Source organism: Periplaneta americana, chromosome 17, assembly GCF_040183065.1.
Source record: "Periplaneta americana isolate PAMFEO1 chromosome 17, P.americana_PAMFEO1_priV1, whole genome shotgun sequence".
In the NCBI taxonomy this organism is placed as follows: domain Eukaryota; kingdom Metazoa; phylum Arthropoda; class Insecta; order Blattodea; family Blattidae; genus Periplaneta; species Periplaneta americana.
In genome coordinates, this window is record NC_091133.1 from 49,896,781 (window position 1) to 49,914,860 (window position 18,080).

At 35.7% G+C, this 18,080-nt stretch overlaps 1 protein-coding gene across 1 annotated transcript in view; it reads right to left on the reverse strand.

Moving 5' to 3' along the window:
• Positions 1-1,764: 1,764 nt before the first annotated feature.
• The window catches only part of LOC138693121 (leucine-rich repeat-containing protein 58-like), a 31,967-nt gene continuing 15,651 nt past the window's right edge, over positions 1,765-18,080 (reverse strand). The window contains exons 4-5 of the mRNA XM_069816761.1: positions 5,002-5,225; positions 1,765-2,209 (exon numbers count right to left, since the gene is read on the reverse strand). Coding sequence (XP_069672862.1) covers positions 1,986-2,209; positions 5,002-5,225 — 448 coding nt within the window. The 3' untranslated portion in view covers positions 1,765-1,985. The remainder of the gene's footprint in view (positions 2,210-5,001; positions 5,226-18,080) is intronic.

Consider the following 18,080-nt stretch of genomic DNA (forward strand, 5'->3'; position numbering starts at 1 on the left):
CAAGTTGCGCCCCTGTCTCCTGTATTCTTTCCTACACCAGCCTCACTTCTTACGTATTCTAAACTTATTTTATTCTCGTCTTGCTACAAGTCTCACCACCCCCTCCAACCCACCCACTTCTCTCCCCTGATCACACTTATCTCACACCTTCCTGACTTCGACTCCCCACTCATCCCGGCTTGTTCGATAAAACACAACCATCTCCTCAACCCCCCCCCTCTAGAGTCGGTAAGTCGCGGGTTTGCTCTGTTTGATCCGTCGATGATAGAGGTCACCATTTTCCCTGCTCCTGAAGTTGGTAAGTCGCATAGTACGCTGTGTTGATCCTCCGATGCCAGGAGCTTGTTCTCGAAGTCGGTAAGTCGCACAGTACGCGAGAACTAACCTTCTACCCGATTCCTCTCTCTCTCGTTATCCTGCCCCCACCACAACACACATGAGAGCAAGTCGATTTTCCCCAGGCACTCCCGTTACCCCTACCTCCCTCTCACTCAAGTCGCACTTTACTATCACCCATCGTAACTCTCCTCACATCGAAGCCTCAGGACGAATTTCTAAACTATCAATTTCTTATCACGACTCCCCCGTTACCCCTACCACAGAACCAGGAGGGAACCACAGTTACACTTTCACTGTTATTTCTGTAATAAACAATGTTACTTTAAAAACAGTCTTTCCTTTAAACTTCACCACAGTTTTGTATCACCCCACCCACAAACCACAGCCATCTTGTCACGTCACTCCCATTTCCCCTCCCCACCTCGACAACACGTCAGAGAGAAACAACCACAGAGACCGGCGTACGACAAATGTATCAGTGTAGTGAGTGAAATTATAAAACTTAGTACAAGTTATAGTAAATAATTACCCAAGTGATTACTTTGAAACATCGCAGTTTAGCCTAGGGGTGCTACCCAGTGAATAAACTACAAAATTACGCCTCTGTCATCATGTTACTTAAACTGAAAGGTTACTACATGTTACCTTCCCTCCTTTTAAACTCTCGCTTTTACCATAATTAACAGAACTAAACATAATAATACTTATTATTTTCTTATTTATTATTTATAAATGTTATTATTACTCTTTAATCATTTATTTTAATTTATATTGAGTATTTCTTCTATGGACACCAAACTTTGAGAGACAGCGCCTCGTGGTGGAATTGAGAAATTAACCAATTTCAGCATAAGATTACTATTGTCAAGGCCATATACAAAAAAACGAAGGTAACATCAAGTCGGCCATGATTTATGTCACATAAAAGAATCCTGAGCCAAGAAAAACGTATGACCCACCAAGTTCTCTTTTTTCCATTCTCGTGAGAATGCTTCTAAAGAACAAACCCCAGAAAACAGAGTAGGAAAATTTTAATACAACAAGCCTTCACGGATCACAGCTTTTAATGAACCTAAAATGAGATCACGGTTATAAGTAATTCAGACAATTTTAGAAGTGAACTGAATAACTGATACCAAATACTGATCCTTTGAAACTTCCTGAGGAAAACTGCTGTAAACATAGATTATGTAAAGCTCATTTGCATACGAGATCCACATCATTACCCAGGATTCTCCTTCCCCTGTAACCTACAATCATCACTCTACAATGATAGCTACAGATTTGTGTTACCATATTTATTTTTCTTCTCACCTGGTCGTTTCCAAATTAAAATTGTAGACTAATATCTTTCGAGATCATCCACATATCTTTCAAGTGGAAGGTGCTACATAAGGGGATGAAAAGTATCACTTGAAACACACGTTTGTAATTATAGTTCATTAATAATAATTTTAATCAATATCTTATTTTGGATTAAATTATCATTAATTATAGACAAAATATCACTCATAAATGAATATAAATATGTTACTACTATAACACATCAAAATGACTTCATTTAATCTATAGTTCAATCTACAAATTACTTTCATAATACAGACGGTAGTGATCAAATAGCTGCTTTAATACTGTAAGAATCAAGTTTATAGAAGAACACAGAAACCTCTGCTTGGCAACGTCATTTCTTCATTCTGAATTTCTTGAATATAATGGTCATATTCTTCATCCATTCTCTCCGCAGCCCGCATCTGTTCCTGATGAGCAGGAATCTCAATAGCTTCTGCACAAGATCGTGAGCAAGCCCAGTGCTGGAATGGCACACAAGTGTTGCCTAGATATGGATTTTTGAATGTAAATACTCTGTATCCTGCAACAAAGTATAGAGAGAGACAATGTGAAGTAAATTTAAATACACTTCTGCAATATAAATTGACGTAATAACAACACTAGTCTACAATGAAAATTACTGCTGCCAAAGTTTGAATATTTTTAGGGTATTTTTAGCATGCTGAAATCAAATTCAAAGCCAGAAAGTTCCTAACACGTACAATTTTTTTTATTTTAATTTTGTTATAATATATTACTACAATTTATAGCGCAATTATTTAAACTGTAATACTTTAACATATGTAGTTTTGGTATGTTAGGATATGGAAACCAAATGTATTCAAAATATTTTTAAGGTGTTTATATTGAAACCTAAGGGCACTGGATGTTTCTTAGCAGATAGGGGGTGCAAGCGCATAAGGTAGTTAGGGCGAAATAACATGCAGTCTTGCCATTATCTTTATTTGTGGGAGATAGAAATGTCAGCCACTCCTTGGTGACCTTGGTGAGAGACTCAACTCAACTCGTCTAGTTACTCTCACATTTCATTAGCCTGTGTTTCATCTGGAAACAAAACGAAATCAGTTTGAAGCTTTATAGTGGAGTAGAATGTTGAGTTTCTAGTTCAGTAAGAAAGTATTTACCATGTCGCACCAAGGATGTATAAATAATCCAGACCACTTTAGTTACATAACTTATGTGGGATATACACATTGCCTAAGCAGAGGTGTAATATTACAGATTTTGTGAAAAAGTCGTATCATGCCTATTTTGGAACCAAACTTGAAGACCAAAGAAAAGCTTGGGCACCACACAAAGTATGTAGAGAATGCATTGAAAACCTCCGTCATTGGATCAATGGCAGAAGACTGTCGCTATCTTTTGGAGTATCTATGGTTCGGAGAGAGCAGTTGAACCATAGTAATGACTGTTACTTCTGTTCGTGTGATGTGAAAGGGTACAATTCTAAAAATAAAGAGCAAATCATGTATCCAGTTGTTCTGCCAGCCATTTTACCTGTGTCCCATGGACCTGAAGTACCAATCACTGTGCAACTATAAAATCTTGAACAGTTTTCATCTGAGTCTGATGTAGAAGCGAGGGAAATTGTGACGAGTGACAGTGACTATCTATCAGAATCGGGTGCTGAAGAACGTGGATGTTTTAACCACAGTGAATTAAATGACTTAGTAAGGGATCTTGCCCTCCCTAAAGAGTTAGCTGAGTTGTGAGGTTCCAGACTACAAGAAAAAATTCTGCTGTGCCCAGAAACATCATTTGCGAAATAGGTTTTCAATCCTTTTTCTCCGAAGATGATCTTATATATTGCAGTAATGTGAAAGAATTTATGCTGAAACTTGGACTACCAAACTATGACCTAAGTGAATGGAGAACGTTCATTGTTGCTTCCAAGCGAAGTTTAAAGGGTGTCCTCCTTCATAACAGAAGCATTTTTGGTTCAGTGCCCGTTGCCTATTCAGTGATCCTCAAAAAATCATACATAAATTTGCAACTGTTGTTATTGCGACTGAACTACAGTGAACACACCTGGCAAGTTTGTGATGATTTCAAGGTTCTTATTATGCTGCTGGGTCAACAATCTGGTTTTACCAAATTTCCATGCTTTCTCTGTCTGTGGGATAATAGGGCACGAGTTGATCACTGGACTACGAAAGACTGGCCACCTCGACAAAATTTGGAAGTCGGTTCTAAGAATGTTGTGTGCCAAAGCCTTGTGAGTGTGCTGCCACCTCTCCACATTAAGCTTGGTTTAATGAAACAGTTTGTAAAGGCTTTAAATAAGGAAGGAGACTGTTTCAAGTACATATGTGAGAAATTTCCACTACTATCTGAAGCAAATTAAAAGAAGATATATTTAATGGTACTGACATAAGAAAACAGATGTCTGATGCAGCATTTAAATCACTATGGATGAAAAGGATAAAACAGCATAGTTATCTTTCTGTGAAGTTGTTTTAAATTTCTTGATAACAACAAGGATCCTAATTACCGAAACATTGTGGCTAACATGCTTGAAGCATATAAGGAACTTGGTTTTAAAATGAATATCAAAATTCATTTTCTGTTTTTTCACCTGGATTATTTCCCCGACAATCTAGGATTTTTGAACAAAGAGCAAAGTGAACAATTTCACAAGGATCTGCAGGAGTTCAGAAGGAGACATCAGGGACGCTGGAGCATCAGTATGTTGCTGATTATCATTGGATGTTAAAGCGTGAAATGCCTGAAGACAAATATAAAAGAAAGAGGAGCAGGAGGACTTTCTCAACTAAGAAGAAAGTGGTGTAATTTTTGTGTGATAAATTGTGCTAATTTATACATCCAATAATAAAGTAAACAAGACAAAACAAAGCAAAAACACTCAAGTGACATGTATGAACAACCATATATATATAATTTCAACAAGTTGTGTTTCTTAAATATTGTTTTTGCATTTGAAATAAAAAAATGAAGTGAAAAAGTTTGTGATGAAATTCACGAAATTATACAATACATTTAAAGTGATTTCGCAAACAAACCTGACGTGACAGAAGTAAACGGATTGAAAATTCGAATTCAGCACATCCACATTATATAAAATCACATTATTTACTTTAGGCAACAAACACAAAGTTGAAATTCGCAGGCTAGTGATAACTGTAATATCATTAATAAAATGTAGTACATTCCTTTATAGTGATTCTTGCATATTTAAACGTGTTTAGCATTAATTGAAAGCTACAGAAATTTTATAGGTTTTTACAATAGTTTACTACTTTCGTCTCTTTCATTTACACATTCTTAATAAAAATATTCCTACATGAAACTTACCAGATGAACTGTAGGGAACTGCACTATTACAGTTGTCACATATGCTGAAATTAGGATATATATCTGACATATACTCCTGCAAAGTATTTGGAAGCAATCCTGGTTCAAAAAAATTTATGTTTGAAGATATGAGTGCTGTTGCTGCTAGAAACAATAAGCTCTCTGGATTGTAACCACGAGAAGGCTTTCTTCTTTTCTGAACCTCATCGAACACATGTAGAACTCTGTTGGGACAAACCATAAAAACAGAAAGTTTATTTCTTCCACATAACTTCTATACAACATATATAAATGAATTGAGCTGAATATCTGACATGATAATTCAAAATCTTAACCGCAAAGGTTAAGTACTTTTAGTGCTGGTATGCTGTAGTTCACACTAATTTATGTGATAAAATTCTCTGGCAGAGTTTCCTAAAACCCAGAATCCCATGTTTTAGGTTTATGGATAAGAGGTTTCCAACAAAATTCAACTCTACTAGTCAACGTCCAAGATTATCATGCTATGTTATTACAAACAGTGAAATTCAGAAATAAAGCTCAACCCTGCAGAATTCAAGACTCTCATTGGACCATAACTAGCAAAATGCATAAACAACACTGTGCCAACAAATTGAAACAAATAGTCTCTGATAACTATCATTTCTGTGTACTGCTGATTGCACATGATTAAACAAATAGTCTCTGTTAACTATCATTTCTCTGTACAGCTGATTGCACATAGTACAAAGCTATGACTTTTCTGCTGCAGGGCAGGAAACAGTTGCTCTCAGAGTAATGAGCTTCTCCCGCTACAGTTGCTGTTGTACGTAGATATTCATGCTGACTGCTCTGTTTACAATACGAGTTTCCCACCCCTGCTTTAAAGGCATTAAATATGCACAAATAACACACACATCGAATGACAATGACACCAATCATATCACTTCTTGCTATGTTACTTTATTGTTGAACAGAAATTATGCATTTTTGTTCTTTCCTGATATCCTGCTGACGAACATTCCAGGATGTTAGAGGTTAGAGTTAATTAACAAGATCTACAAAATGTCATCATAATGTATCTGAAATAATTCCAAAAAATATAACAACATTTTAAATAATTTCATAAACAGGAGTTTCTGTTACATTAAATCATATATATGGTACTATAAAGGAAATATTATTTAAATATGTAAGAAAGGAACCAAATTCAAGTTTTATAAAAGTGACGGCAGTATTCTGTAACTACTGTACATGAAAAAAAAAAATTGGGTAATAACAGAAAACAACTGAATAGTGACAGAAAACGATAGAAGTATATTATAGATAGTGAAAACAGAGTTTCAAAATCTGTACTGGAAGTTACAGAATAACAAGCAAAGCCAATTGAAAATATTTAATTGACTAGTAAGACACATCACAAAAACCAATAACTGACTTTGTACACAAAATGAATATTGAACAAAAAATTTGGGCTATAAAAAGAAGAGTTAGCTTAAACAATTTAAGCCACTCTGCTGGACTTCACACAATCCAATACTTGAATAAGAAGAGGAAAATGAAGATAATGATACTCTAAGTATACTGGTAATATGATATTTTGAGGTACAGTAGAACTCCATATTTATCCGAATATGCAGAAATCCAGATAATAGGATATAACTCGGGAATAATTAAGAAAAAAACGATGTCTGACAAAGTTAAAAAAAAAAAAAAATTTATTGAAAAACACTAAGCAAACATAGATATGTATGTACAGCTGTCAAAAGAAAAAGTGGCTGCTCTCTAAAAACAAAGTTTTCTTCAGGAAACTCCGCTACAATTCGGAGACAGGCCATGTTACATGTTGTTGGACCACATTGCCTGATATCTACAGTTATAATTAAAATAATCTATTTTGAATCTTTCGTATACTACTTTTAACACTTGAATATAAATAATTGACTCCATAAATTTCCTAGACATCACCATAACAAAAGTTGACAACAACCACACCTTCAAAATATACAGAAAAAAACGCACGCACGCACGCACGCACGCACGCACACACACACACACACACACACACACACACCATAAACATGCTGCATTCAGGACAATGGTACACAGATAACTCAACATACCCATGAGCCAACAACACTACAATGAAGAAGTGAACACAATCAAATACATAGTACAAGAAAATGGTTACAACCCAAACATAATAGACAACATCATAAGGAAGACAAAACAAAAACTCAACAAACACAAAAACACACAAAACACAACACAAATACAAGAACACAAGAAATACATCACACTAACATACGAAAACAAAAACACACATAAAATCGCATCCTCATTCAGAAAACAGAAATATAACATAGCATATAGAACAGAAAATACACTACAAAGACATCTTAACACACAAACAAATAAATACAACCACACAGGCGTATACAAACTCACATCCAATAGTTGCGACAGTTTCTACATTGGACAGAAAGGCAGATCATTCCAAACTCGATACAAAGAACACATTAAAGCAATAACCAGAGGACACAATACATCTACATATGCTGAACACATAACTAATGCTAACCACACATACAGTAACATAAATACAGACATGGAAATCCTACACATACAACCCAAAAACCAAAACCTCAACACACTAGAGTCGACGGCAATTCGGAAGGTGATTGTCTGCTAGTGTTTGCGTCAAGAGAGACAGATAGAGACAGCAAGGCAGCGTACAACATTCCCACATCGTACTTCACGAGCACGTGCAATACAAATACCCGCAGGAGAGAATTTAAATTATTAAAAGACAATAATGACCTTAGCCGTTGATTACTGTAAGCATGACACCAAACAAACCCTCTTTCCTTCACTAACAATATTCTTTGCACGGTTCTCAATCCCACACCACATGCTTCTGCAGTCGTTTCTTGCATGTTGGCAATGTTGCTGCCAGCATCAAGATGGCCGGCAGCATTCCGCTCGTTAACGTTTTTAAAATAATTATACACCTCAAACACTATTTTCCATGCCTGCTTGTGTAATACTTGTCTTTTTACAGTCTCTTCTTCCATTTATTTACCTTACATACACACAGTAATTAATGTTAGTTTTGCTTATTCAATGTATTGAAACACTCGCATGTGAACAAATGAACTCGGGAAGTGCTTGTTATGGACTGATTCTGATTGGTTCTACTGTACAAGCTTGTGACGTCACATACCAAAAATGCTACGGCGCATATAAAAGCTAACCGCCTTCCGAAATGCCGTCTAGTCTAGAACAATATGAAATATACAGACACACTAAAACACACCCTAACCAAATTCTCAACACAGATAATTTCAGAACACACTATTTGACTCAACTCTTCATCACACGAACGCACCCACACAACAGGCAGCAAAGTCGAGATGTCGCCAAGACACAGAAGGCTCTGAGGATGGTGTCAAGTAGCACCGAAACAGCTGTAAGCCGTACATGCTTACATAATTAACACGAGTAAGTTCGCCATTTAATCAATTATTTATAATTAAAGTATTCTCCGGCTTATTGTTATAGCGTAATGGTAGCGCTTCAGGCTGGTATTCGTGAGGTCGTGCATTCAAACACAACCTAGTACTTTTTTATGTTTTTTTTTTTTAATTGAGAGAGAGAAAATATAATTGTTCTTGTCTCTTTCTCTTTTATGACTGTTTTAGTAATTAAGATCAGGTTCATGAATGTATTCTGACATGATTTTATCATTATTTATTATGACAATTTAGTTCATCTTCCTCCCATCTCGATCACATCTTGCAGTTGAGAGGGCATGGAATCAACTAGTCTTTTCAGTTCTCAGCCTCGGCATCCCAGAACGAGTTTCCACAAATCATCAGGACGTCTTGGAGGAGGATTGGGCCAATATTTCGGCATATGCTTCTTTATTTATGCCCTCGTAGCTCAGTCGGAAGAACATTGGAATTTAGATGTCAATGTCTCAGGTTCAAATCCTCGTCTCTACTTTTCAGGATAGTATAATGAAATAATATAAGAAGAAACACTAACACTAATATTATGTAACTATACTGTTTCAAACCTAAAATTAAATTTATATTACTTATATCACTAAAGAACGATACTTACTTACTTACAAATGACTTTTAAGGAACCTGAAGGTTCATTGCCGCTCTCACATAAGCCCGCCATCAGTCCCTATCCTGTGTAAGATTAATCCATTCCCTACCATCATATCCCACCTCCCTCAAATACATTTTAATATTATCCTCCCATCTACGTCTCGGCCTCCCCAAAGGCCTATTTCCCTCCGGTTTCCCAACTAACACACTATATGCATTTCTGGATTCGCCTATATGTGCTATATGCCCTGCCCAACTCAAACGTCTGGATTTAATGTTCCTAATTATGTCAGGTGAAGAATACAATGTGTGCAATTCTGCGTTGTGTAACTTTCTCCATTCTCCTGTAACTTCATCCCACTAAAGAACGATAACAGAATATAAATGATAACTTGAATATTTTTTTTTTATTTTAGTTGGTTATTTAACTACTGTATCAACTACTAGGTTATTTAGCGTCGATGAAAATTGGTGATAGCGAGATGATATCTGGTGAGATGAGGCCGAGGATTCGCCATAGATTACCTTGCATTCACATTACGGTTGGGGAAAACCTCGGAAAAAAACCCAACCAGGTAATCAGCCCAAGCAGGGATCGAACCTGCGCCCGAACGCAACTTCAGACTGGCAGGCAAGCACCTTAACCAACTGAGCCACGCAGGTGGCTAATATTATTTATATAACTAAAGAACAATAACAGAATAAAATAACTTGAATATTATTTATAACACTAAAGAACGATAACAGAGTATAAATGATAACTTGAATATTATTTATATCGCTAAAGAACAATAACAGAATATAAGTGATAACTTGAATATTATTTTTAATGCTAAAGAACGATAACAGAATATAAATAACTTGAATATTATTCATATCGCTAAAAACGATAACTGAATACAAATGATAACTTGAATATTATTAATTTATACTTATTGCTAACAAACAATAACAATAACAAAATAAAATGATAATTTGAATATTATTTATATCGCTGATAACAAATAAAATGATAACGTGAATATCATTTATATCGCTAATGAATGATAACTTGAATATTATTTATAGTGCTAAAGAACAATAATAGATTATAAATGATAACTTAAATATTATTTATATCACTAAAGAACGATAACAGATTACAAATAATAACTTGAATATTATTTATATCACTGACAAACGATAACAAAATAAAATGATAAATTGAACAAGACTCAAACTCACAACCCTCGAATCATTAAGCGAGGTCTCTACCGCTGCTCTATGGGATGCAGATATCGAATGATTCCATAGTTCCGAAACTGCTTCTACAAGCACAAGCATCGTGTAACATCCTGACCTGAAATGGACTTTGAAAATATTCACTGTTCACGAGTGTGGCCACTTTTTTTTTTTTTTTGATGGCTGTACTGTACTACTAAAATTGTACGTTAAAGTAAATAAAAACTAAAAATTAAGATACAGTACTGTATACAAATTTATTTTAGTACAGTACCTAATTCTGTATAGTGCCTGTACTTTATTTTAGTTGGAACATCTCAAATAACTTACATTGCTTTGAAGAAGTCACTGCAAGATTCTACAGGCGCTTGACAGCAAGCTGCTGTACAGATCTGTATAATTTTTGTATTTTCCCTCAAATCAATCCAGATAATTGGGAATCTGGATGATTGAGGTCTGGATAATTGGAATTCTACTGTATCTGTTTGTACAGAAGGCTCAGATAGTTTCCGGTGTGCTGTTGTAGCATGTTTTCTCGAACTTCCTGAATGGGGACAGAGGAGCAGAGGGAAGGAAGCATGTGACAGGGGTGGACTCAACAGAGCAATATGCATGTACTTCGCATCATCTCTTGTCAAGAAACAGAACTATTTTCTTCAATGCATACAGATGACATTAATGTTGAAGATGAAGTACCAACCACAGTTAATGGTGAAATCACACTACCGCAAAGAAAAAGTAATCCTGTTATCCACTTCGGAGAAAGGGAAAATTATTATTGCAAATGTCATTAAGTGTTGTGAGGAAGAAAAATTAAATGTTTGCTGGAATTTCTTGATAAAGCATGTGAGAGAGTGACTAAATACTCTGGCAAAAGTATTAGTTCTGTGAAGGGAATTAATAAAAGGTTCAATTACAACCAAATGAACATCACATTACACTGGGAAAGAATAGGTAAGACTTACATAATGTTTAGAAAATATAGTAGTTGTAATGATTGTTCGATAATTTGCATACTGTGAGTAACATAACGAGTTACTGTTCTTAGTTTACACGGTACTTTGTTATAGTTCTGCGAAACAGACTGTTTCAGTCCCAAATTAGGACTTGTGGTGAAGTTGAAGTGCACAAGTTCGATCAATGTGTCACACAGGATAGGAAAGAAAAATTCTATCTAGTTAAGGGTACTGAATAGTGCTGTTTGCAGTATTTTCGCTTATAAATATGAATATATAAACATTGTTTTCCTCTGTTTCTATCAAACTAATATTCTTCGCACCGTTTGATAAACAAAATGTTGGTGAGTTGTGAGCTGGCCACAGGAACAAATTATTTTTCATCGTTTTAATTAGAAACATCTATTACAAAAAGTTTTAATCTCACTTTTCATGTCAAAAACATGTTATTTGAGAAAATGAGTGGAATAAAAATAGTACTTTTTTCAATTTCACAAGCACAATGTGACAAATCCCCATATGTTTATTTTGTTCTATAAAAATATTACATATCTCTCCACATTTTCACTACTTGAATTAAATATTTTAAAATAGTAGTCCATTCATTTTGAAGAACTATACACTTTACGTTAACATACAACATTTCAGTACTTTATCTTAAGTACTTTCTGAGTAAATGGTTCCTGAATTCAGAACAATAATTTTTTTTCAATATTCTTTTTTTCTGCCATTCATGTATTAAAACAATGAAAGACAGTTTGTTTCTGTGGTCAGCTCACAACTCACCAATGTTTATCACATAGTGCAAAGGACATTAGTCTGTGTTTGACAGAAACAGAGCAAAAAAATATTTTATATAGCCTATTCATATTTATACGCGAAAATACTGTTAACAGCACTAACCAGCACCCTTAAAAAGTGGTATCTATAGTAAGGAAGATAACTGCGGTTGTGGGACAGAAAATTGGATCGTAGTGGAGTTATTCTTCATTCCGTAATTTGCTAAAAACAATGGGGTCTGTATGGAAAAAGTGCAAGAGGAAATTCCTCAGTGAAAGGGCACTGTGAATTGGCGCACAAAATACACTGTTGCCATGAAGTAGTTTAGGCAGCAGAACAAATCTATATTTTACATGGACGAAACATGAATTGGCAGCAATATTACATTTCGTTTAATGTTGGTGAAAGGAAGGTGATGTAGAAGATGTAACAGTGTGGGGAAATGCAACGAAGAGATTCAGTGTTGTACATGTGGGGTCATAAAATGGGTTTCTATTGGGAGCCCAGTTAGTTTATAGAGCTAGCACATCAATGGGAGATACCATGGACAAAGGATTGGAGTAGGTACTGCAGACACGTCACTGCAATAGAGGAGCAATGCCAACAAAAGGCTGGTTGAATGGATGATGCCACTGAAGAAATAATAATTTTTGAGCAAATGATGATGATGGTGGCGGTGACGATAATGATGAAGATGACGACACAACGACGATGGCAGTGTTGGTAGCAATATGGACTGTGTCTAATTGTAAATTAAAATAAGCCTGTAAAATATTGTTATAAGAATATGTATACTAGGCCTACAATAGGTGTAAGTAATTAATACAGTGTATAGGCATAACTGTTGTAACTCCACCATTGCTAGTCCTCAGCCTGGACAAGAGAGGGTACACACGACTATATTTGAATGCTTACTCATTATCTGAATGCTTACTCATTGTAGATTACTGATATTTTAAGATCTATTATGAAATTGGGATCTCTTCTCAAAGCCGGAGTGCCATGAGAAAATATCTAATATCATACAATCAGTAGCCAAAACATTACCCTATGCACATTCAAAAGTAAGTACTTTAACACAAAGAAAATCTTACTTCAATCTGAACTTGGAAATACAATTTTAAAAATTCCTTTTGTTTACTGATTCAAGGATGGGAACATTTATAATTAGGGGGGCGAATGTTGATGACCTAAAAATCTACTTAAAATGATCATTAAAATGCCCTTAAACTAATGGAAAAATGACATGAAATTAAAAGAAAATGACATTTAAATATTGTTCACCATACTCGCACCACAACTTCTTAAAAATTAGTCACCTTGTTTCAATGACAGCCCTGCAAATCTCGGAGAAAGGAGGCAACTACCTGGAATTTGGCTAAGATAAAGAAAAAGAACATGCGACAAAATGAAGGTTTTAAGGGAAAACTATAGATTTTAATGAGGGTTTACAATGTGTTTCAATCAGGGGTGGTCCATGGCAGTGCCTTCATTCTCTATCTCCTCCTTCCGCGCTTCACTTTTGTTACCAGATCTTCCAGATGAGGGAGTATGAATGACAAAACAAATTGTGGGTGCAGCATGCATTCTTACAACCTTTGTGTTAACAATACTGTCTACTACAGTAGACATCCCTTCTGAACCATGTTGAGAACACAACGTCCTGTCCAAGACATAGTGAAAGTTTCCCCCCTTCCAAACATAAATTCTAAAGACATCCTCATACCGACAAAAGAACAGTAGCAGTCGAAGTCCTCACTTAAACTAAGCTGCTGTCAAGCATTTTATATTAATTCCGTTGTGTGAAGTGAAGCCTTCAATGGAATGAGGGATGGACTTTAGAGTCTGTTCCAAACTATAAACTCAAACTTCACTGTTATTCACTTACTCAGTAGATTTATTTATTTATTTATTTAGGTTATTTTATGATGCTTTAGCAACAGCTTTGGTTATTTAGCGTCTGAATGAGATGAAGGTGATAATGTCGGTGAAATGAGTCCGGGGTCGAACACCGTAAGTTACCTAGCATTTGCTCGTATTGGGTTGAGGGAAAAAACCTCAACCAGGTAACTTGCCCCGACCGGGAATCGAACCCGGGCCACCTGGTTTCGCGGCTAGACGTGCTAACCGTTACTCCACAGGCGTGGACTATTCAGTAGATGATTACTACTGACCTATTTGGTTAGGAAATGATTTAACAGATCTATCGGTAAAGAAAAAAGTAAAATGCTTTCTAAATGATCTAAAAGTTCTTCAAAGTATTAAAAATGAACAAAAAATGACGAGAAAATATAAAAATGACCTATTAGTTCAAAAACGTCAAAAAATACAATATAAGAAATTACTTTTTTACGTTGATATTAACATAGAAAGGATTTCTATATTAATAGACATCGTCCTAATGTGAAAAATAAGAAGATGACTTTTCATCAACATCCGCCCCCTATTCATAATTATCTCAGCATGAGAGTAGTCAATACTGGTGATTCTTACTGAGACAAATAAAACAAAGTTGAAAGTGATTCAAAAACATTTTGTGCAGAGTCTTTTAGTAGCATGTTAATCAGTTTTGCTGTACATGCCACAATTGCTTCATTGTGTTGCTTCATTACAGTAACCTTGGTCTCTAATGTCTGTTCCTACATGGTTTTCGAAGTACCTTGTTTCAACACTGACCATCCCACGAACATGTACTCACCAATAAGCACATTCACTTTTGGCACTATTTTATGCGCAAGAGTATAAGATGAACCCTCAAAGTAAGTCATTATCTCTGTAGTTGGAGTGCAATGCTCTTGAATAAAATATCTTTAAAACATCGAAATTCACCTGAATTCGCGAATATACAGAGTGTTTCATAATTATACAACTGAAGGAATGAGTAGCGCACAATGAAACAAGCCAAAAAAGTCCTAACTAGATCTGGAAACTAGCCGTTTTTTATTATTATGTCTCATCATTTCAGGTGCTCTGGAGTAACATGACATATTATATGCACTAGAGAAAGAGAGTATTATAACATGAAGTACTCAATATGGCCACCGTTAATGATAAGACATGAGCACATTTCCTCATTGACAATCGTACATGTCCAAATATTCCTGATGTGTCTCTAAAACATAGACAACCATTGACAATCCATTCTCAGAGTTCGTTAAAATTATCAACAGGACTGTAATTCACAAAACATTTTAAATATCCAAAGCAAAGAAATACAGGGAATTGAAGTCAGGAGACCTGAGAGGCCTTTATGTTGACAAGCCATGGCCGATATACCTGTTGTGGAAGCTTGTGCATAAGAACTCTCAAAAGTTCAAATAAAAGAGACCCAGTGTTCCGTAATGCATGTACCACAGCAGCTGCGAGACAGAACATTGAAAAGGTCACATAGCTAATGTTGGAAAAATGGAGGTATGCAAGATCATTAAGTCTGCCACATCATATCTCAGAAATGGTTGGTTTCTGGATTTATGTTTCTTAGGACTTTTTGCATTATTTAATTCTTCTCTAGTCAACCTTGTAGATTTTAACTATAATTATGAAACCCTTTGTACAAGATATTTCGTGAATAAGCCAGACTTCCTGTTTTATTGTGACCATAAAATTACATATTAACAGTTAGGAACCATTTAAATACCTAATCTAACCTTTTACTATTAATATTAACACATTTCGCGTTTTTGTGGTTCACCATAAAATCATGCTTCTATGGACAATCTGTAATAGCTGGCACCTCCTATTGCGCTCGTTATGTCTGGTCAGCCCAACAGAGTAGCTGACTCCCCTGGTCTCACCTATCTGCCCCAATGATGGAACAATGAAAATGTTAAGAAGTTCCAGGACACGGAATACCCAAAAGTCTAATTCTGATCACATTCACCATGACAGTCTCAAAAGACATATTTTTTTATAACATGTTACAAAAGAAAAAGTTCCGTAACATAGCTCAATCTGTACATAACCCTAGATCATATATGTAACAGATAACTCATAGCTATGTTAAAATCAGCAGGACTTTGAAGAGAATAATCACCAGGATCGCCACCCATCCGCCGTAAATGAACACGAGATGGCAGTGCAGTCGCTAATGCAATTTTTTTTTTTTTTTTTTTTTTTTTTCAAGATGTTTTTATTAAAAGTACCAGGTCTCTTGGACCCTTGCCTTTTACAAAAATATGATTGTATAAATTGAAATGTAAATAGGTTTTGTTAAGGAAAATTTATTACTAAGACCGTCAAAGACGGAAGTATTTGTTTGAATTTATGTTATGTCTCTTAGTAAAGGGTTGGCATGATGAAGTAGCTTATTCCTGTATGTAGTCTGTAGATCTTGAATATGAACAACCAGGAAGGGTATATGAAGTTCATTGTAGAGTTTGACATTGTTCGTGAGGTAGTGTGCACCAGTGATTGTTCTGCAGACAACTCTGAATTCCTTCCAGACTCTTCAAGTGGCGAGGATGAGCTTGGCCCCAAATCTCACAGCAGTAGTGGATGTATGATCTGATGACTGATGTATACAGCAGGACTTTTGCTTTCCTTGAAGTCAGACTTTTGAAAAGTGGATAGAGTGCCATGTATCTTTGAAATGCTTTGTCTCTGCAATTTAAATGGGAATTATGACGTGACTCCTTATGTAACAACTAGATGGCAGCATAGTAAACCTGACAAAAGTTGTCAACCTCAAAGCCTGTAAGGCCGACCTATCTGGGTATATATGATTTAGGACATAACCTAAGAATTTTCCTTGCAACATTAATCAGTCAACTGTCATAAGCAACAATAAAACGATGTATGAAACAATGGAAATGTCAAGTTCCAGGACACGGAATGCCCAAAAGTCTAATTCCGATCACATTCACCATGAAAGTCTCAAAATACATATTTTTTGTAACATGTTACAAAAGAAAAAGTTCCGCAACATAGCTCAGTCTATAGCCTACATAGCCTAAGAATTTTTCTTGCAACAATAATCAGTCAATTGTCATAAGCTTCTTTTATTTGCCATAAACATAGTGAACCCAAGATACTTGGGCCAAGAGACAACCACTAGCACACCAAGTATGGTGATGGTGGTGACGACAATGAAGAGGAAGAATAACTCTGGAGAGACAAGGCTATTCAGTGCTAGTTGAATGGAGGTGATCTTTAAAGTATTCATGCAATGCATGTATTTATTGCATAATATCAATTCAAGAAATTTTGCAACAGCATGAAAAGGAGTAACATTCACTGTATGAAGATGGTCTTTAGAAATTTTTAATTTTTACTATTGATCTTTAAGAATGAAGATAACTATTGAAGATATTCACTGTCAGGAAAGCAGAGGAATTTGAAACTATGAAGAAAAGTAGGAATATAATGTACAAATAATTTTCTGTAAAATATGGTACAGAATTCCAGCTTCCATGTTGTAGCACAAAATACAGAGAGTTCCTATACAGACCAGTCCACTCCAACCTCTACCTAACAACATCTGTTGGTAGGTGGCAAGTGGTCATATGCTGGCATATGGACAAGTGTGTACACAGTTCCCTACACAGACCAGTCCTACTCCATCCTTCACTGCTTAGCTTTTTCAGGATGGGCACTCCATACTACTGTCATCTGGGATCGGTCTGCATAGGAACTCTCTGTACATCAACACATACTTTAAGATATCTACACAACTACAGTCAACTCTGGATATAGTGGACTCGGTAATAGTGAACATTCGGCTATAGTGAACCTAAATCGTTGGTCCCAACCTACGTACATTAAAAAGTATAGTACGTTAATATTTCCGTTTATAGTGAAACCTCACTTTGGTTATAGTGAACCTAAAACTACAATTTCCCCAAGAAAATGTAATTTTAAAATAGCCAAAATGGTAATTGAGGAAACCCTTTGTCCTATAAACAAAACAGAACAAAGTCTCAAAGGCAAAGGATTCATTCAGCTTCCTGGACAGTTTGAAACATTTTAAAGAGAATAGTGTAAGCAGTGGTGGATAAAGGAAGGATTAATTCTGACCCCTTTAGAAGAG